This window comes from Anolis sagrei, chromosome 2 (genome assembly GCF_037176765.1).
Source record: "Anolis sagrei isolate rAnoSag1 chromosome 2, rAnoSag1.mat, whole genome shotgun sequence".
Lineage (NCBI taxonomy): Eukaryota > Metazoa > Chordata > Lepidosauria > Squamata > Dactyloidae > Anolis > Anolis sagrei.
The window spans coordinates 1,331,872-1,353,785 of record NC_090022.1 but is presented as its reverse complement, the minus strand read 5'-3'; the positions used below and the strand labels follow the sequence as shown (position 1 = coordinate 1,353,785).

Here is a 21,914-nt window from a genome sequence, read left to right as displayed (position 1 = left end):
CTTCTTTCCTCTCAATTCTTCCTTCCTTTCTCTCCCTCCTTCCTTCCTTCCTCTCCCTCCTTTCCTCTCCCTTCTTCCTTCCTCTCCCTCTCTCCTTCCTTCTTTCCTCTGCCTCCCTTCTTCCTTCCTTCTTTCCTCTCTCTACCTCCCTCCCTCCTTCCTCTACCTCCCTCCTCCTTTTCTTCCTCCCTCCCCAGAGCCCCCTCCCTCCCCCTCTCCTCCCCCCTCCTGGAACTCCATCACCCAGAATCCCCAACCTTGGCTCAAAGCAGCTGAGGCTTCTGGGAGTTGAGGTGAGCAGGGGGGGGCTGGAGCCTGGGAATCCCTGCTGCAGAGTGGAGGGAAAGCCCCCCCCCCTTGGACTACAACTCCCATTGTCCCTGCAGAAGGGCCTGGCACCAGGGTTGGCTTTAGTCTGCCCAAAGCACCTCCATTTCCAACCACCTGCGACTATGCATCTCTCTATATTTCTTTTATTTTCCCTTTCTTACAGAATAGAGTTGGAAGGGACAGTCAAGAAGTAAGGAGAGGAGGGAAAGAGGGAAGGAATGAAGGCGGGAAAGGGGGAAAGAGAGGAGGGAAAGAAGGAAGGAAAGAAAGAATGGTAGAGAAGCAAGAAAGGAGGGAAGGAAATAAAAAGGAAAAATACAGGGAAGGAAGGATGTAACCAAAGAGCAAAGAAAGGGAGGAAAGAAACAGGTAGAGATGGAAGAAAGGAGATGATAAATAGGAAAGGAAGGAGAGAAAGAGGGAGGGAAGGTTGGCCACAGCAACGCGTGGCGGGTACAGCTAGCATGTGTGTGTGTGTATATATATATATATATACACATACACTAGCTGTGCCCTGCCACGCGTTGCTGTGGCCTATAGTAAAACTTATCAAAGTTGAGGTAGATATCTGGACTATTATGAAAGAGAGGTCCCTACCTATTCCTTCCCCCTTTTCCTCCCCCTTTCTCTCCTTTCTTCCTTCTCTATCTCTTTCTTTCTTTCCTTCTTTCACTACTTGGTCTCGTCCTTCTCTCTTTCCTTCATTCCCTCCCCCTTTCTTCCTTTGCCTTTCTTCCCTCCCTGTTTGGTTCCTTCTTTCTCTTTTTATTCCCTTTTATTTCACCACCATCATAACAATAACAATAATGCAGTGCATTGCCTCTGGGACCTGACACCTCTCCCATTCCCCCTAAAAGGGTCTCAGAGGAACAATAATAGCATCATCATAATAATAGAAATAACAACCTTTACCCGCCACGTGTTGCTGTGGCCAACCTTCCCTCTTTCTCTCCTTCTTTCCCTCCTTCCTTCCCTCCCATCTTTCCTTCTCCTCTTCCTTCTCTATCTCTTTCCTTCCTTCCCCCTTTTTCTTTCTCTTCTGGTCTCTTTTCTTCCTTCTCTCTTTCCTTCTTTCCTTCCCTCCCTCTTTCTCTACATCTTCCCCCTTCCTTCACTCCCTCTTTCCTTCCTTCATTCCCTTTTTTCTTTCCTTCTCTCCTTCCTTCCTTCCCCCTTTTTCTTTCTCTTCTGGTCTCTTTTCTTCCTTCTCTCTTTCCTTCTTTCCTTCCCTCCCTCTTTCTCTACATCTTCCCCCTTCCTTCACTCCCTCTTTCCTTCCTTCATTCCCTTTTTTCTTTCCTTCTCTCCTTCCTTCCTTCCCCCTTTTTCTTTCTCTTCTGGTCTCTTTTCTTCCTTCTCTCTTTCCTTCTTTCCTTCCCTCCCTCTTTCTCTACATCTTCCCCCTTCCTTCATTCCCTCTTTCCTTCCTTCATTCCCTTTTTCCTTTCCTTCTCTCCTTCCTTCCTTCCCCCTTTTTCTTTCTCTTCTGGTCTCTTTTCTTCCTTCTCTCTTTCCTTCTTTCCTTCCCTCCCTCTTTCTCTACATCTTCGCCCTTCCTTCACTACCTCTTTCCTTCCTTCATTCCCTTTTTTCTTTCCTTCTCTCCTTCCTTCCTTCCCCCTTTTTCTTTCTCTTCTGCTGTCTCTCTTTTCTTTCCTTCCATCTTTCCTTTTCTTTCCTTTTCTTCTGCCTTCTTTCTATAACTTTCCTTTCTTCCCCCTTTTTCTTTACCTCCCTTTCTCTTTCTTCCTTCTTTCCTTCCTTCCTGTCTTTCCTGGATTTTGACAGGGCGGGAAAAGGCGGGGTGGGGTTTGGAGGTGGCGTGAAGTAAAAAGAGGTAAGATTGGGGCAGGGGAGTGATGGAGTGTGGGGTTGCATTTGTGTGTGCGGCGGCAGGGGGAGTGGGGTTGCGTGTGTGTGTGTGTGTGCGGCGGTGGGGGGAGTGATGGAGCGTGGGTTTGTGTATGTGTGTGCGGCGGCGGGGGAGTGATGGAGCGTGGGGTTGCGTGTGTGTGTGTGCGGCGGCAGGGGAGTGATGGAGCGTGGGGTTGCGTGTGTGTGTGGCGGCAGGGGGAGTGATGGAGCATGGGGTTGTGTGTGTGTGTGTGCGGCGGCGGGGGGAATGATTGAGCGTGGGGTTGCGTGTGTGCGTGCGGCAGGGGGTGTGTGCGTGCGGGAAGCGGCGCGGCGGGGCTTGGAGTGGGCATGGCTTCCGCAGAGGGAACATTGGCTGGAAGGCTGTGTGCGCCCGCTAGGGAACTTGCGGCTGGGTGCCAATGCGCATGCTCAGTTGTTTTGCCGTTTTGTGAGTGTATTGTTGTGTTGTTTTTCATTTTGAGTAGATATGTTTGTACCTTGCGGGTTGTGTTATGGGCATGGGAATTTTGGTTAAGTTTCGTTGGGGTTTTTTTGAGTTTTGTTGTTTTGCCGTTTTGTGTTGTTTTTGCCGTGTTGTGTTGTTTTTCATTTTGAGTAGATATGTTTGTACCTTGTGGGTTATGTTATGGGCATGGGAATTTTGGTTAAATTTTGTTGGGGTTTTTTAGAGTTTTGCTGTCCCGTTGGACTCGCCTAACAGATTTATATATATAGATATGCGTGCGCATGCTCTGTTCATTTTGAGTGACATCATAACTCAAAATCCGCTGGACGAATTGCTGCCAAATTTGGCCACAAGACACTTACTAACCCAAGAAGTGACCATCACTAAAAAAAAATGATTTCGTCATTTGGGATTTGTAGTTCCTGGAATTGATAGTGCCTACAATCAAAGAGCATTCTGAACTCCACCAATGGTGGAATCAAACTAAACGGGGCACACAGGACTCCCATGACCAACAGAAAACACTAGAAGGGTTTGTTGGGCATTGACCTTGAGTTTTGGAGTTGTAGTTCACTTACATCCAGAGAGCACGGTGGACTTAAACCATGAAGGATCGAGACCAAAATTGGCACAAATACTCCATATGCTCAAATATGAACACAGATAGAGTTTGAGGGAAATAGACTTTGACATTTGGGAGTTTAGTTACTGGGATTAATAGTTCACCTATTAATCCCAGAGTTCAGAGCATTCTGAACTCCACCAACAACAGTATTGGACCAAACTTCCCACACAGAACCCCCATGACCAACAGAAAAGACTGTATTTTCTGGTGGTCTTTGGCGACCCTTCTGACACCTCCTCATGATCACCCCAGAGGTCTCGACCCCCAGGTTGAGAAATGCTGCCTTAAGGCCATCTAGTCCAACTCCCTTCACCAGGGCAAGAAAACATAATCAAAGCCCTCCTGACAAAGAATCATCCACCCATAGGTAGAGATATATATGATTCACGCACATTTATGTATATGAAATGTATGGTATCATAGATTTGAAAAGGACCCCTGAAGAAGGACAATGATATGCTGCATGTTCCAGAGTAGGCAAACCACACAATCTCTCCATCAACACTGACAATGAAACAACAACAAATACTGTTTACCCACAAGCATAAAGAAATTATATATATTAGAAACCAACTCTTTCTCATTATTTTCCACAGCAATGCGTGGCAGGGGATGGCTAGTACTTTATAATAATATATTCCACTCTATACCTAACTAACCGCCTCTCGGCCTATGAGCCCACGAGGACTTTGAGATCTTCCGGGGAGGCCCTGCTCTCGATCCCGCCTGCATCTCAGGCACGGCTGGTGGGGACGAGAGATAGGGCCTTCTCGGTGGTGGCTCCTCGGCTGTGGAACACCCTTCCCGTAGACATCAGGTTAGCCCCCTCCCTGTTGATCTTCCGCAGGAAGCTGAAGACCTGGTTGTTTAAGAAGGCTTTTGAATAGAAGTGCAATGACTGGTAACTTGACCATAGGAATGTAACAACGGAAATGACATCGGATTGTGAATTGGACGATGAGACGACTCGGAATGGTATTGTAGTAAGGTTGATGTTTTGATGATGTTGATAATTATGTACTGTGGATTGTTTTATTGTATGTTGTATTCTGCACCTTTTTTCTATGTTGTACACCGCAATGAGTCGCCAGTAGGCTGAGAATTACGGTATATAAGCGTAGTAAATAAATAAATAAATAAATATCTCCTCGAGGGGACTCAGGAGGATTATAGAACACACATACGGCAAACATTCAATGCCGTTATCCAATGAACAAGGGGAGACAATACACAAACGGAGGTAAAGGCATTTCCCATCTCATGTCCAGCACCTAGGAGGCTGTGCTCGACTCCGGCCTCGGGGGGTGCTGTCGCTCCATCTTCCATGCCGAGGAGTTTTTGTCGTCCTTTGACGTCTTCTTACGTCTTCTCACCTTGTCTCCAAGTCTTCATATATTCTTTTCCAGGTCTTCAATGGAAATTACACTTCATTTTCCACATTAAATCTTTTCTTAAATTATTTATGTTTAACCTCTACCAAGAAAGTTATATGGTTTCCATTTAGATGGTTAGTACATTATTGTTTATATCATTTGATCATTATCATGCCGTCTCTCTTTCTGTATTACATCAAATGCACTTCCCATCTACAACTCTTGGCATCAAAACCTCTTCTGACTGAACCACAGTTGCTCAGTACTATATAATGTTGTTATCGTCCATTTTAAGGACTTTCCCTGAAGGCCAGATCTCTCCAACTTCTCTTCCTCAAGGTTTTGTTCCCACTGGCCCACCTAGCCTCTTTGTATGTACGTGCATAAACACATTCATATATATACCTATATATGTGTGTACGTGCACGTGTGCGTACTTCTATATCATTGATCAGGTCTGTAGCCAGAAAAAATCCTGGGAGGGGTTGAAGCTTCTTTTTCCAAGATGACTTTTGGGGTTAGTGTCCCCTGATCTGGCAGGAGAGCTCAACAAGGCCCTGAAATTACCACCATTGTGCAAAGCTGTTCACCCTATGGCTGGGTCAACCGGACAGTGGGGATATCCAGCTGCCTACCCTGGATGGTGAAGCTACGCCCGTCATCATTGGTAAAGAGTCTGGGAGTCCTTTTGGACCCTCTGCTGACGATGGTGGCCCAGGTCTCTGCCGTTAGCAGAACCGTTTTTTTTCACCTGCGGCAGGCTAGACGGCTGGCCCCCTCCCTGCCCAGGGACGACCTAGCTACAGTGATCCAGGCGACGGTCATCTCAAGACTGGACTACTGTAACGCCCTCTACATTGGCCTACCTTTGCTGGTGATCCGGAAGCTCAAGTTGGTACAAAATGCAGCTGCTCGGCTTCTTGCGAGAGCCCTGATGAGATGCCACATAACACCAATCTTACTGCAGCTGCATTGGTTACCAATTGAGCACCGGATCACTTTCAAAGTGATGGTACTCACCTTTAAGGCCTTGCATGGTCTGGGGCCGATGTACCTGAGGGACCGCCTCATCCCCTACCAACCCCAGAGATCCCTTCGTTCTGAGGACCAAGATTTATTGGAAGTTCCCAGTTTTAAGACCTTGCGTCTAACAGCAACTAGACGCAGAGCCTTCACAGCAGTGGCACCATCGCTCTGGAATACTCTGCCACCAGAAGTCCGCGCCTTGCGGGACTTATCAGCTTTCCACAGGGCTTGTAAGACATACCTGTTTTGACAGGCTTTTGATCTTTGATATGTTGTTTTAAATTGTGTTAGATTCTAGTTTGTTCTTGTAAGCCGCTCCGAGCTCTAGGGGAGTGGCAGCATATACGTTTGAATAATAAATAAATAAATAAATAAAGGTTCTTTACAGGTCATAGATCACGAATCATTGCTCCTTCTTTAAGCCAGTTCTTGTCGGCCACAAGAGACAAAGAGTTTCCACAATTGACAGAAGTTTCTTTCTGTTTTCTTCTGCTTTCTTCTTATTTCCTTTATCGTGACGGGTGACATTTTCCACTGAGAATTAGCAAGAAGTTTTCAGACAGGCACAAGTTGTTCGGATGGTACTCTGTTTTTTTAGTGTCTGCTGAAGACTTGGATTGCGTCTTTCTATCAGACAAATGGTTTAGCAATGCACCAAGCTTCTGATGGGCACCTTTACGCTCAACTTCTCCTGCAAACACCACACACTACTTGTACATGAAAGGAGTGGGCCAACCAGGGGGATCTGCTGAATTATTGGGGCTGAAAACGTAGATGCCTCTTCTTATCCACAGGAAATACATATCCTGGCCATGGAGTCTGTGGATTTTGCACTGATTGATCTTTCGCTTGGTCAGAAACAGTCTTGTTCATATAAACTCCAAGGTCTAACAATGGCACAGCTTCTTCTCTTTGCTCCTGTTCGGTCCCCCATTCTGCAAAGATACAGAATGGGGGACAATGCCTGGCTCAAGAGCAGGATGTGTGAAAAAGATCTTGGAGTCCTCGTGGACAACAAGTTAAACATGAGCCAACAATGTGATGTGGTGGCAAAAAAAAGCCAATGGGATTTTGGCCTGCATCAAGAGGAACCTAGTGCCTAGATCCAGGGAAGTCATGCTCCCCACGCTCTATTCTGCCTTGGTTAGACCACACCTGGAATATCGTGTCCAATTCTGGTCATCACAATGGAAGAGAGATATTGACAAGCTGGAATGTGTCCAGAGGAGGGCGACTCAAATGATCAAGGGTCTGAAGAACAAGCCCTATGAGGAGCGGCTTAAGGAGCTGGGCATGTTTAGCCTGAAGAAGAGAAGGCTGAGAGAAGATATGATAGCCATGTATAAATCTGTGAGAGGAAGCCACAGGGAGGAGGGAGCAAGTTTTTTTTCTGCTTCCCTGAAGACTAGGACGCAATGGAACAATGGCTTCAAACTACAAGAGAGGAGATTCCATCTGAACACGAGGAAGAACTTCCTGACTGTGAGAGCCGTTCAGCAGTGGAACTCACTGCCCCGGAGTGTGGTGGAGGCTCCTTCTTTAGAAGCTTTTAAACAGAGGCTGGATGGCCATTTGTCAGGGGTGATTTGAATGCAATATTCCTGCTTCTTGGCAGGGGGTTGGACTGGATGGCCCATGAGGTCTCTTCCAACTCTTTGATTCTATGATCAGACAAGGAAAGGAATGGAGACAGCATATCGATTTCCATGCTTTTACTATTTTTCAAAAATAGGGTGAACAGCTTTCAAAGGGCTGTCACACCTTCAAGTCTCAATTGCTCCAGTATATAGAGTACAGAATCAACCTTCCCGCACATGCGCAGATAGTATCTGACATTTAGAAGTTGCCTCAGTATAATCATTAACAGATGAAAAACAGGTGTTCACATACAAAGCTCTCTATACAAGGACATCTTATCAGGTTAGGCGAACACTTCGTGAGACACTTCGTTAGATCCTTAAATCTCTAATTGGATTATAACTCTCATATTCTTATAATAATTTAAAAGCATCAGATTTCATCATGACAATCTCCCTCAGCAATTCAGCCTTTAAAACTTCATTATAACTTATTTCTTAATACGAAAATCAGAAAAGAATCAGTAGAAATCATGCTTTCAGAAAATGCCTGCTATTTACATGAAGTAGTCGGGAGATGGCACTCTCTCACTATATGACCTTAGATGTTCTAAGTCATGTTGACAAAGTTGGATTGATAAATCGATCTCTCAAGTTTGTGAGTTACTCTGCCCAGCCAACCTTATCTATGTAAACACTGGCAGATCAAATAAAGCCTTGACATTTTCAGAGAAAAATCAATACCGGCTGTTCTTATTGAAATCTTTCACAGAAAACCGCTTTTAGGAAGAATCAGGTAGGTTTAAACATTTATATCGTAATTCTAAATTATATTGTGATTTTAATATTATATATTTTTCCTAACTGCCCCCACCGTTCCATGGTTTCTTTGGCAGGGCTTGGCTTAGAGGGACCAGTGGCAGAAATCACCGTCTCCTCAGTGTCCAACTGCAATCCAGGTCAACCCTCCTCCGTCCATTTCCCACGCCTTAGGCTTTGCCTGCTCGCTGCAGGTAAGTCAACTTGGTCACTTTTGCTGTGCCAGCTATTATTTATTTATTTATTTATTTATTTACAGCTTTTATATTCCGCCCTTCTCACCCCGCAGGGGACTCAGGGCGGATTACAGTGTACACATATATAGCAAACATTCAATGCCAATTTTTGACATACAAACATATACAGACATACACAGAGGCTATTTAACTTTTTCTGGCCGCCAGGGGAGCTGTCGCTTTCATCATCCATCTGCGACACTGATGAAGCACTTCCGCATTCTTCCCCGCTGGAATGTTTTTGCTGGAGTCTTCTTTATGGCCTCATAAATCAGTTAATATAGCCTCCCCACTTTAAGGTGGTACCTTATTTTCCTACTTGACAGATGCAACTGTTTTTCGGGTTGCAAAGGTCGACAACAGGCTACACATAATCGGTTGGAAACCCACTCCAACCCGGGCTGGCTTCGAACTCATGACCTTTTGGTCAGAGTGATCTTAATGCAGCTGACACTCAGCCAGCTGCACCACAATCCCTATTGCTGTTACTGCAACATAAATTGGTAGAAAGATAGGTAATGATTGTGTGTATAATCAAAATTTGGTGGAGATTGCGCTTGCCGTTCTGGAGAGACTCTAATTTTTGTTTCTCATAGATGTGTGATGGGGATTTGGCTAAACAGTTAAAATCCATGAGTACACACGAACACAACCTTTTAAATCTTTGTACAATATCACCTTCTTCTACCCATTTCATATATGTTGCCAATTTTTCTTCAATTTATTCTGTTTTGTCCTCCTGTGAACCTTATACATGCAATACTATCTGATTGGACTTGCCCAAATAAATAGTTATTCCAACTTTCCAGATTCCATTTTTTTCCTCTCTCTATCCCCAGGCTAAAATCATTGCTTTAAATAAGTCATGGTTCTTCACAGCAATGTTTTTATTCCCTGTAATTGCCCTTAACATAAATTCCATATTGACTTGAATTGTTATTTTGAAAAGTTACTTTGACTGAAACATTCTATGCATTTCTATGCCTTCTCCCCTGTGTGGGTCCTTTGATGGGTATGAAGATGCCCACTCTGACTGAAACATTTCCCACATTCCATGCATTTATATGGCTTCTCCCCTGTATGACTCCTTTGATGTCTATGTAGAGTGCCACTGTGACTGAAACTCTTTCCACATTCAATGCATTTATGTGCCTTCTCCCCTGTGTGAGTCCTTTGATGGGTATGAAGATGCCTACTCTGACTGAAGCATTTTCCACATTCAATGCATTTATATGGCCCCTCCCCTGTGTGGGTCCTTAGATGGGAACGCAAATGTCCACTCTGACTGAAGCATTCTCCACATTCTATGCATTTAAGTGGCTTCTCCCCTGTATGACTCCTTTGATGTCTATGTAGAGTGCCACTGTGACTGAAACTCTTTCCACATTCAATGCATTTATGTGGCTTCTCCCCTGTGTGAGTCCTTTGATGGGTATGAAGATGCCTACTCTGACTGAAGCATTTTCCACATTCAATGCATTTATATGGCCCCTCCCCTGTGTGGGTCCTTAGATGGGAACGCAAATGTCCACTCTGACTGAAGCATTCTCCACATTCAATGCATTTATGTGGCTTCTCCCCTGTGTGGGTCCTTTGATGGGTCTGAAGATGTTCACTCCGACTGAAGCATTTTCCACATTCCATGCATTTATATGGCTTCTCCCCTGTGTGGGTCCTTAGATGGGAACGTAGACTGCCACTGCGACTGAAGCTTTCTCCACATTCCATGCATTTATATGGTCTCTCTCCTGTGTGGGTCCTTTGATGGGTCTGAAGATGTCCACTCTGACTGAAGCATTTTCCACATTCAATGCATTTATATGGCTTCTCCCCTATGTGAATCCTTAGATGGGAACGTAGAGTGTCACTGCGACTGAAACTTTCTCCACATTCAATACATTTATGTGGCTTCTCCCCTGTGTGCGTCCTTAGATGGGTACGTAAATTGCCACTCCGACTGAAGCTTTTACCACATTCCATGCATTTATATGGCTTTTCCTCTGTGTGTGTCCTTAGATGGTTATGTAGACTGCCACCCTGACTGAAGCTTTCTCCGCATTCCATGCATTTATATGGCTTCTCCCCTGTATGACTCCTTTGATGTCTACGTAGACTGCCACCCTGACTGAAGCTTTCTCCGCATTCCATGCATTTATGTGGCTTCTCCCCTGTGTGAGTCCTTTGATGGCTACGTAAACTGCCACCCTGACTGAAGCTTTCTCCACATTCCATGCATTTATATGGCTTCTCCCCTGTGTGGGTCCGTTCATGTAGAGTAAGAGAACGCTTCTTTTCAAATTGTTTTCCACATTCCATACACTGATATAGCTTCTCCCCTGTGTCTGCTCTAGGATAGTGAGGTAGGGGACTTGCCATTCTTTTAGATTTATAATTCAAATATTTTGCCAGATGCTCAGATACAACCTCCTGTTCAGCACAGTTTCTGTACTGCTGTAGCCTTCTGCTGGCTTTCCCAGGCCTCTGTTTTTACAGCACAATTTTATCGCCCCTTTAATTGCAAAGGAATGTAGCTTAAAATATATTTTTCTACTGCTTATTTTCTTCTTCTTTCCATTGCTGTATATCTTGAAGTCATTTTAGACTTACAGCACTCCCCGGACAAAGCTCTCACAAGGCGTTCTTCGCAGAACTTGTTCAGAAGTTACCTGCCAGACAAATGAGAGGAAAATCTGTTCAGCAGTTGAACAGAGAAAGACCTCATGGAACATGAAGAGGAAGTCTAGTGCTGTAGCAAACCAAGAGGAAGAGGGAAGGTGCCCATTGCCTGTTGACAAATACTTTAACACTTGCCCAAAAACGATCAATCCCTCCTCTGATACCAAGGGGAAGGGGCTCAAAGATTCTCTGTGTGCAATTTCTTACACTGCAAGGCAAAACTACGGTGAGGTGGATCTGTAATTGGTTAAATGGACGAACCCAGAGGGTGCTCAACAAGGCTTCCTCTTGGAAAGAAGTGACAAGTGGAGTGCCACAGGGTTCCGTCCTGGGCCCAGTCCTGTTTAACATCTTTCTTAATGACTTAGATCAGGGGTCCCCAAACTAAGGCCCGCGGGCCGGATCCGGCCCCCCGAGGGCATTTATCCGGCCCGCGGGGTGTGGAGAAGGTGGGGGAGGCAGCGGGCCGAAGTTGCCCGGGAAATACTGCGTCTGCTCCTCCCTCTCTCTCTGAATGGCAGGAATGGGCAGTAGCGAGAGGGAAAATCAGCCCGGGAGGCCGGGTTTGCCTGGAGACTGGTGACATGGCGAGTGGAGGCTGATTTCCATTGGCTCATCCCGGGAATGAATGCCCTCTCGGAGTGGCAAAGAAGGAAGGGTGGAGAAAAGCCTTTAGGGTGAGTTTCTACCCGGAGACCGGTGACACCAGAAAGGGAGGCGAATTCCTATTGGCAGGTGCTGGCAAGTCAGGAGCAAGAGCGTCTCCTTCCTGCTTTGGAAGAGCAGGAAGGAGATGCTCTTGCTCCTAACTCGACAGTGCTGCGAAGAAGCCCCGCCTCTCTCTGGGCCTCCAGCTCGCTGTCAGAGTTAGACTCTCCAGTCTCTGCACAGCAAGTGTGAGGTTTCAAAATAAACAGATTCAATCATCATTCTTCTTAAGTTTCAAGATAGCTTTTACTAGAAGCGTCTATTCACAAGCGACTACATTCTGATACTAAAAAGATGGCGACGAAACAAAGCATAGCAAGAAAACACACAGCAAACGAGAGATCCGCCCTTCTGTCTTATCTATGTTCTTGGCTGGTACACTCCTTAATTTTCTCAGGGCAAAGGAATTTTGTGTTATCACAGTTTCACTGTCCGGCCTGTAACTTTGTAACAATAACATATGTGAGCTGAACAATAAATGAACATGACTGAATCCATCTTTGAGAACCAATACTAATACATTGCAATGCTAATACAAACACATTGAAAAACATACATGTGAAATAACTATAACTATTCTGACACCCGCGGCCGCCATGTTTGGTCTTGGCGGAAGTCCAGAGAGAGGGGCCAGCCTCCATTTCCTAGAGAGGTGCGGGAGGGCTCGGGTGAGGCCTTTCCCTGTGAGCTCACTTCCAGGGGAGGGAGGGAGGGAGGGAGGGAGGGAGAGAGAGAGAGAGAGAGAGAGAGAGAGAGAGAGAGAGAGCGGGAGGAAGAGGAGAAGCTAAGGGCAGCATCGGGTCTATTGATGAGGGAAAGAGGAGGAGACCTTCCAGTGAGAGAGAGAGATAGCGAGCGAGCTCAGGAAGGAGAAGGAGGCCCGAGTGTGTGTGTGTGTGGTGTAGGCAATCCCAAATGTCAAGGTCTATTTTCCTCAAACTCCACCAGTGTTCACATTTGGACATATTGAGTATTCATGCCAAATTTGGGCCAGACCCATCATTCTTTGAGTCCACAGTGCTTTCTGGATGTAGGTAAACTACAACTCCAAAAACCAAGGTAAATGCCCACCAAACCCTTTCAGTATTTTCTGTTAGTTGTGGGAGTTCTGTGTGCCGAGTTGGGTTCAATTCCATTGTTGGTGGAGTTCAGAATGCTCTTTGATTGTAGGTGAACTATAAATCCCAGCAAGCTCTCTTTTTCGTTCCTTCTCTCCTTCCTTCCCTCTTTCACTTTTTTATTTCCTTCTCTTTTTCCTTCTCTACTTTTCTTTCTTTCCTTTTCTCCTTCCCTCCTTCTTTCCCTCTTTCTCTCCCTCCTTCTCTCCTTCCTTCCGTCTCTACCCTTCTTTCTTTCCTTCTTTCTCTCCTTCCCTCCTTTTTCCTCTTCTTCTTCCCCTTTCTTTCTCTTTTTTCCCCTCCTCTCCTTCCTTCCTTCTCCACTCTTCTTTCTTTCCTTCTTTCTCTCCTTCCCTCCTCCTTCTTCTTTCCCTCTTTCTCTCTCACTTTCTCTCCCTCTTTCGCTCATTCCTTCATTCTCTACCCTTCTTTCTTTCCTCCCCTCCTTCTTTCCCACTTTCTTTCTCTCTTTCTCTCCTTCCTTCTTTCTCTCCTTCCCCCTTCTTTCTTTTCCTCTTTCGTCTCTTTCTCTCCCTCCTTCTCTCCTTCCTTCATTCTCTACCCTTCTTTCTTTCCTTCCCTCCTTCTTTCCCTCTTTATTTCTCTCCTTCCTTCCTTCTCTACCCTTCTTTCTCTCCTTCCCCCTTCTTTCCCTCTTTCTTTCTCTTTCTCTCCCTCCTTCTCTCCTTCCTTCTCTACCCTTCTTTCTTTCCTTCTTTCTCTCCTTCCCTCCTTCTCTCTTTCCTTCCTTCTTTCCCCCTTTCTATGTATGTGTTTTGTGTGTGTATATGCATAGATGTGTGTGTTAGTGTATATATGTGTGTGGTTTTGCACATGCAGTGTAATGTATTTTGGGGGGGGGGAGGTTGCTTTTTAAGTCTCTTCCACTGTGTTTTTCAGTGTTTTTATGAGTGATGGTCACTTGTTGGTCTGATGGATGTATTTTGTCCAAATTTGGTGTCAATTCATCCAGTGGTTTTTGAGTTATGTTAATCCCACAAATGAACATTACATTTTGATTTATATAGATTTTTCAAATTATAATCCGGCCCTCCAACAGTTTGAGGGACTGTGACCTGGCCCTCTGTTTAAAAAGTTTGAGGACCCCTGACTTAGATGAAGGGTTAGAAGGCAGGATCATCAAGTTTGCAGACAACACCAAATTGGGAGAGATAGCCAATACTCCAGAGGACAGGAGCAGGATTCAAAACGATCTTGACAGATTAGAAAGATGATTGGCCAAAACTAACAAAATGAAGTTCAACAGGGACAAATGCAAGATACTCCACTTTGGCAGGAAAAATGAAATGCAAAGAAACAGAATGGGGGACGATGAGGCCTGGCTCGAGAGCAGGACGTGTGAAAAAGATCTTGGAGTCCTCGTGGACAACAAGTTAAACATGAGCCAACAATGTGATGTGGGATTTTGGCCTGCAGCAATAGGAGCATAGTGTCTAGATCTAGGGAAGTCATGCTCCCCATGCTCTATTCTGCTTTGGTTAGACCACACCTGGAATATTGTGTCCAATTCTGGGCACCACAATTCAAGAGAGATATTGACAAGCTGGAATGTGTCCAGAGGAGGGTGACTAAAATGATCAAGGGTCTGGAGAACAAGCCCTATGAGGAGCGGCTTAAGGAGCTGCGAATGTTTATTATTATTTATTAACTTTATTTGTACCCTGCTAACATCTCCTGAAGGACTCGATGCGGCTTACAAAGGCCAAGGCCTCAATAAAACATAGCATAACAAATACACAACTTAAAGCAAATCAAAAACAATTAAAGCAATGTCAGAGCAACAAAAACAATAAAAACAATACACCAAAACACAATAAAACTAGGGCCGGGCCAAATGTAATGGGTACAGATTAAAAAGAGAACCAGATGGATATGACTGAAAGGACTGACAATTGTGGAATTGGAATTTGAACTAGGAGATTGTGAAATGTTGACCGTCAATGAGGAGAAATGGTTTGTATTGGTTTTCTTGGTTTTATGGTTGTTTTTGCCTTACAATAATTATTGTTTTCTGTTAATTGATGTTATTGCTAGAATTGCTGTTTTCTGTTAAGTAATGTTATTTGTCTTATTGCTGTTATGTGATGCGGGCATCGAATTGTGCCTTGCTTTTGTAAGCCGCCCTGAGTCCCCTCCGGGGTGAGAAGGGCGGGGTAGAAGCAACCGAAATAAATACATAAATAAATAATAAGTGCTGATGTGACAGGTGGTATGTCGGATTTTAGGGTAAGTGCAGTGTGCAGGCAATCTTAAACTCTAATAAAGTGCTTCTTTGACATGTTGCTTGAGTTTTCCTATTCTGGAAAGGCACATCGGAACAGCCAGGTCTTCAAGTTCTTCCTAAAGACCGCCAACGTAGGGGCCTGTCTAAGATCCTTGGGGAGGGTGTTCCAGAGTCGAGGGGCCACCACAGAAAAGGCCCTGTCTCGCGTCCCCACCAGACGCGCCTGCAACGCAGGTGGAATCGTGAGCAGGGCCTCTCCGGATGAGCAAAGAAAGCGCGTTGGTTCATAAATGGAGATGCGGTCACACAGGTAAGATGGTCCCAAACCGTTTAGGGGTTTGTAGGTAATCACCTGCACCTTGAATTGGGCTCGGAAAATAAACGGCAGCCAATGGAGCTCCTTGAACAGGAGGGTTGACCTCTCTCTGTAATGAGCACCAGTTAACATCCTGGCTGCCGCCTGTTGGACCAGTTGAAATTTCCGAGCCGTTTTCAAGGGCAGCCCCATGTAGAGCGCATTATAGTAGTCCAATCTAGAGGTGACCAAGGCATGGACCACCCCGGCCAGATCAGCCTTTGCAAGGTACGGTCGCAGTTGGCACACGAGTCTCAATTGTGCAAAAGCCCTCCCGGACACCGCCGACACCTGAGCCTCAAGCGTAAGTGATGAATCCAGGAGGACTCCCAAACTGCGGACGTGTGGCTTCAGGGGGAGTGTAACCCTGTCCAGCACAGGTTGCCACCCTATACCCCGATCCAGTTTATGACCGACCAGGAGGACCTCTGTCTTGTCGGGATTGATCTTCAGCTTCTTCCTCCTCATCCAGATAGACACAGCGGCCAAGCACTCGTCCAGCACTCGAGAGGCCTCCTTGGAGTTTGGTGGAAAGGTGTAGTAGAGTTGTGCGTCATCTGTGTAGAGATGGCACCTAACTCCAAAACTCCGGATGACCTCTCCCAGCAGTTTCCAAGGTCCAACATCAAGTCCCAGAAGTACTTTTGTAGAAATTAAGATTGCTGCACACTGCACTTACCCTTTTAATCTATACCCATTACTCTGGCCTGGCCCAGTTTTATTGTGTCTTGGTGTATTGTTTTATTGCTTGTTGTTTTAATATTGCTTCACTGTTTTTTTATTTAGTTTTTATTTGCTTTAGGTTGTGTTTTGTTATACTGTGTTTGAGGCCTTGGCCTTTGTAAGCCGCATCAAGTCCCTCGGGAGATGCTAGCGAGGTACAAATAAAGATAATAATAATAATAATAATAATAATGATAATAATGGTCTGAGACTACTTTGCATCTGGGTTTTTGGGCGTTAGGAAGCTGGAATAAAACATGTGCTGTGTAACATATGTTTCTTTGAAGGGAGGGAGGAGAGAGAAGGGAAGAAAGGGAGGAGGGAAGGGAGCAAGGAAGGAAGAGTGGAAGGAAGGGATGAAAGGAGGAATGAAGTAAGGAAGGAGGGAGAGAAGGAAGAAAGGGAGCGAGAGAAGGGAAGAAAGGGAGGAGGGAAGGGAGCAAGGAAGGAAGAGTGGAAAGAAGGGATGAAAGGAGGAATGAAGTAAGGAAGGAGGAAGAGAAGGAAGAAAGGGAGCGAGAGAAGGGAAGGGAGGAGGGAAGGGAGCAAGGAAGGAGGAGCGGAAGGAAGAGAGGAATGAAAGGAGGGAGAGGAGGAAGAAAGGGAGGGAGGTGCCAATGACACAACAGATCCAGGAAGGAAGAGAGGAATAGCGCAAGCCTCACTCCCAGAGTAGCTGGCATCCCTAAAGCACGCTTTTGAAAAAAGCACATTTTAAAACCCGATTTTCCTTGACACACACATATCCATCCATTTATATGATTGTATGAAGGGAGGGAGCGAGGGAGGGAAGGGAGCAAGGAAGGAAGAATGGAAGGAAGAGAGGAAGGAAGGGATGAAGGGAGGAATGAAGTAAGGAAGGAGGGAGGGAGGGAGGGAGGGAGGGAGGGAGCAAAATGGAAGAGCAGAAGGAAGAGAGGAAGGAAGAGATGAAGGGAGGAATGAAGTAAGGAGGGCGGGAAGTAAGAAAGGGAGGGAGGGAGAGAAGGAAAGAAAGCGATGAAGGAAGCAGAGAAGGAAGAAAGGGCGAGAGGGAAAGAAGGGAAGAAAGGATGAAAGAAGGGAGCAAAGAAGGAAGAGCGGAAGGAAGAAAGGAAGGGATGAAAGGTGGAATGAAGTAAGGATGGAGGGATCAGAAGGAAGAGAGGAATGAAGGGATGAAGGGAGGAACAAAGTGAGGAGGGAGGGAGAGAAGGGAAGAAAGGGAGGAGGGAAGAGAGCAAGGAAGGAATAGTGGAAGGAAGGGAGGAATGAAGTAAGAAAGGAGGGAGAGGAGGAAGAAAGGGAGGGCGGGAAGTGCCAATGACACAAACAGCGCAAGCCTCACTCCCAGAGGAGCTGGCATCCCTAAAGCACGCTTTTGAAAAAGCACGTCTCAAAACATAGCACGTGACCCGATTTTCCTTGACACACACATCCATCCATCTATATGATTGTATGAAGGGAGTGAGCGAGGAAGGGAGAGAAGGGAAGAAAAGGAGCAAGGAAGGGAGCAAGGAAGGAAGAGCGGAAGGAAGAGAAGAAGGAAGAGAGGAAGGAAGAGATGAAGAGAGGAATGTAGTAAGGAGGAAGAGAAGTAAGACAGGGAGGGAGGGGGAGAAGGAAAGAAAGGGACGAAGGAAGGAAGCACGGATGTAAGGAAGGAGGGAGAGAAGGAAGAAAGGGCGGGAGGGAAAGAAGGGAAGAAAGGAAGGGGGCAAGGAAGGAAGAGCGGAAGGAAGGGATGAAGAGAGGAATGAAGTAAGGAAGGAGAGAGAGAAGGAAGAAAGGGAGGGAGGGGAGAAGTGAAGAAAGGGAGCAAGAAAAGGAGGAAGGAAGGAAAAGAGGAAGGAAGAGATGAAGGAAGGGGGGAAGGAAGGAAGAGCGGAAGGAAGGGATGAAGAGAGGAATGAAGTAAGGAAGGAGGGAGAGAAGGAAGAAAAGGAGGGAGGGGGAGAAGGGAAGAAAGGGAGCAAGAAAGGGAGGAAGGAAGGAAGGGATGAAGGGGGGAATGAAGGGAGGAATGAAGTAAGGAAGGAGTGAGAAAAGGAAGAAAGGGAGGGAGGGAGGGAAGAAAGAAAGGGATGAAGGAAGGGGGCAAGGAAGGAAGAGCGGAAGGAAGGGATGAAGAGAGGAATGAAGTAAGGAAGAAGGGAGAGAAGGAAGAAAGAGAGGGAGGGGGAGAAGGGAAGAAAGGGAGCAAGAAAGGGAGGAAGGAAGGAAGAGAGGAAGGAAGGGATGAAGGGGGGAATGAAGCAAGAAAGGAGGGAAAGAAGGAAGAAGGGGAGCAAGAAAGGGAGGAAGGAAGGAAGAGAGGAAGGAAGGGATGAAGGGGGGAATGAAGTAAGGAAGGAGTGAGAAAAGGAAGAAAGGGAGGGAGGGAGAGAAGGAAGAAAGGGATGAAGGAAGGGGGCAAGGAAGGAAGAGCGGAAGGAAGGGATGAAGGGGGGAATGAAGCAAGGAAGGAGGGAAAGAAGGAAGAAAGGGAGCAAGAAAGGGAGGAAGGAAGGAAGAGAGGAAGGAAGGGATGAAGGGAGGAATGAAGTAAGGAAGGAGGGAGAGAAGGAAGAAAGGGAGGGAGGGGGAGAAGGGAAGAAAGGGAGCAAGAAAGGGAGGAAGGAAGGAAGAGAGGAAGGAAGGGATGAAGGGGGGAATGAAGTAAGGAAAGAGGGAGAGAAGGAAGAAAGGGAGGGAGGGGGAGAAGGGAAGAAAGGGAGCAAGGAAGGAAGGAAGGAAGGGATGAAGGGAGGAATGAAGTAAGGAAGGAGGGAGAGAAGGAAGAAAGGGAGGGAGGGGGAGAAGGGAAGAAAGGGAGCAAGGAAGGAAGGAAGGAAGGGATGAAGGGAGGAATGAAGTAAGGAAGAAGGGAGAGAAGGAAGAAAGAGAGGGAGGGGGAGAAGGGAAGAAAGGGAGCAAGAAAGGGAGGAAGGAAGGAAGAGAGGAAGGAAGGGATGAAGGGGGGAATGAAGCAAGAAAGGAGGGAAAGAAGGAAGAAGGGGAGCAAGAAAGGGAGGAAGGAAGGAAGAGAGGAAGGAAGGGATGAAGGGGGGAATGAAGTAAGGAAGGAGTGAGAAAAGGAAGAAAGGGAGGGAGGGAGAGAAGGAAGAAAGGGATGAAGGAAGGGGGCAAGGAAGGAAGAGCGGAAGGAAGGGATGAAGGGGGGAATGAAGCAAGGAAGGAGGGAAAGAAGGAAGAAAGGGAGCAAGAAAGGGAGGAAGGAAGGAAGAGAGGAAGGAAGGGATGAAGGGAGGAATGAAGTAAGGAAGGAGGGAGAGAAGGAAGAAAGGGAGGGAGGGGGAGAAGGGAAGAAAGGGAGCAAGAAAGGGAGGAAGGAAGGAAGAGAGGAAGGAAGGGATGAAGGGGGGAATGAAGTAAGGAAAGAGGGAGAGAAGGAAGAAAGGGAGGGAGGGGGAGAAGGGAAGAAAGGGAGCAAGGAAGGAAGGAAGGAAGGGATGAAGGGAGGAATGAAGTAAGGAAGGAGGGAGAGAAGGAAGAAAGGGAGGGAGGGGGAAAAGGGAAGAAAGGGAGCAAGAAAGAGAGGAAGGAAGGAAGGGATGAAGGGAGGAATGGAGTAAGGAAGGAGGGAGAGAAGGAAGAAAGGGAGGGAGGGGGAGAAGGGAAGAAAGGGAGCAAGGAAGGAAGGAAGGAAGGGATGAAGGGAGGAATGAAGTAAGGAAGGAGTGAGAAAAGGAAGAAAGGGATGAAGGAAGGGGGCAAAGAAGGAAGAGCGGAAGGAAGGGATGAAGAGAGGAATGAAGTAAGGAAGGAGGGAGAGAAGGAAGAAAGGGAGGGAGGGGAGAAGTGAAGAAAGGGATCAAGGAAGGAAGGAAGGAAGGAAGGGAGGGAGGAAGGAAGGGATGAAGGGGGGAATGAAGTAAGGAAGAAAGGGAGGGAGGAAGGGAGCAAGGAAGGAAGGGCGGAAGGAAGAGCGGAAGGAAGGGATGAAGGGGGGAATGAAGCAAGGAAGGAGGGAGAAAAGGAAGAAAGGGAGGGAGGGGGAGAAGGGAAGAAAGGGAGCAAGAAAGAGAGGGAGGAAGGAAGGAAGGGATGAAGGGAGGAATGAAGTAAGGAAGGAGGGAGAGAAGGAAGAAAGGGAGGGAGGGGGAGAAGTGAAGAAAGGGAGCAAGGAAGGAAGCAAGGAAGGAAGAGAGGAATGAAGGGATGAAGGGGGGAAGGAAGGAGGGAGAGAAGGAAGAAAGGGAGGGAGGGGGGAATGAAGCAAGGAAGGAGGGAGAGAAGGAAGAAAGGGATGAAGGAAGAGCGGAAGGGAGGGAAGGAGGAAGGTGCCAATGGCACAAGCAGGGCAACCCACCCTCGCAGGGCCCCGTTGTTGTTCATTCGTTCAGTCGTCTCCGACTCTTCGTGACCTCATGGACCAGCCTACGCCAGAGCTCCCTGTCGGCCGTTACCACCCCCAGCTCCCTCAAGGTCAGTCCAGTCACTTCAAGGATGCCATCCATCCATCTTGCCCTTGGTCGGCCCCTCTTCCTTTTGCCTTCCACTTTCCCCAGCATCATTGTCTTCTCTAGGCTTTCCTGTCTCCTCATGATGTGACCAAAGTACTTCAACTTTGTCTCTAGTATCTTTCCCTCCAGTGAGCAGCCGGGCTTTCTTTCCTGGAGGATGGACTGGTTGGATCTTCTCGCAGTCCAAGGCACTCTCAGCACTTTCCTCCAACACCACAGCTCAAAAGCATCGATCTTCCTTCGCTCAGCCTTCCCTAAGGTCCAGCTCTCACATCCGTAGGTTACTACAGGGAATACCATGGCTTTGACTATGCGGATCTTGGTTGCCAGTCTGATGTCTCTACTCTTCACTATTTTATCTAGACTGGACATTGCTCTCCTCCCAAGAAGGAAGCGTCTTCTGATTTCCTGGCCACAGTCTGCATCTGCACTCATCTTTGCACCTAGAAATACAAACCCTGTCACGGCCTCCACGTTTTCTCCCTCTATTTCCCAGTTGTCAATCATTCTTGTTGCCATAATCTTGGTTTTTTTGACGTTTAGCTGCAACCCAGCTTTTGCGCTTTCTTCTTTCACCTTGATTAGAAGGCTCCTCAGCTCCTCCTCCCTAAAGCACACTTTGGCAGGAAAGGAGCCCTTCCCAAAGAGTGTGAGACCAGTTTCCTCGATAGGCACGTCTGTCTGTCTGACCCAGGGAGAACCCGCAGGCACCAAGGGGAGGGTGAGGGGGACGCCTCCTTCCCAGGCTGATTCCCAGGCTGAGCCCGCCTCCCAAGCACAGGCCTCAGGCCTCCCTCCTTTGGGCCGCCGCCTCCTCCTCCTCCTCCTCCTCTCTGGGCCGGGGCTGAGGGAAGGAGGCCGGAAGGAGGCCTCCTCGTAGTCTCAGAATACTAACGCCTTATGCCCACCCCTCCCTCACACACTCCCCTGCCCTGCCCTCCCTCCGCCCACTCCCACGCGGGAGGATTCCACTCTACCTGGGAAGAAGTGCGGCTGCCTCTCCCTCGGCTAGGCCCAACCGGAAGCGCCACCTCACTCTCTTCTGTCTCCAAGCGCCTGGTCATGACGTCACCTCGGAGGCCTACTTCCGCCCGGTGCTGTCATGGCGGGAGGAGGCGTGCGCCCAAAGAGAGGCGGGGCTTGGCCTTAAAGGAGCCGCACTGCAGAAAGGAGGTTAGGAGGCAGACACAGATAGAATGCTATTCCTCCCGAAGAGGCCTGGCCTCTCCTTCCAGGCATGGCAGGGAACACCAGGGAGGGAGGACCGTCGAGGGATACCAAGGTGCTTCTTTATAGAGCCATTTCCCTCCCAACCCTGCTCTATGCCTGCGAGAC

At 47.2% G+C, this 21,914-nt stretch overlaps 2 protein-coding genes across 2 annotated transcripts in view; one reads left to right on the top strand and one right to left on the bottom strand.

The window, feature by feature from the left end:
* The window catches only part of LOC132765349 (bromodomain-containing protein 2), a 463,888-nt gene that overhangs the window by 184,568 nt on the left and 257,406 nt on the right, over positions 1 to 21,914 (top strand). The window lies entirely within an intron of this gene.
* Positions 7,375 to 21,617, bottom strand: LOC137096224 (zinc finger protein 135-like). The gene is made up of 2 exons (XM_067464924.1): positions 21,557 to 21,617; positions 7,375 to 10,975 (listed from the first exon to the last, which is right to left on the bottom strand). Exon 2 carries the CDS (start codon positions 10,683 to 10,685, stop codon positions 9,288 to 9,290), a length of 1,398 nt encoding a protein of 465 aa, XP_067321025.1. The 5' UTR covers positions 10,686 to 10,975; positions 21,557 to 21,617; the 3' UTR covers positions 7,375 to 9,287.

Bases quoted from the DNA above. Each gene is read 5' to 3' on its own strand.
- LOC137096224 (XM_067464924.1), bottom strand. From the start codon at position 10,685: ATGGCAAGTCCCCTACCTCACTATCCTAGAGCAGACACAGGGGAGAAG.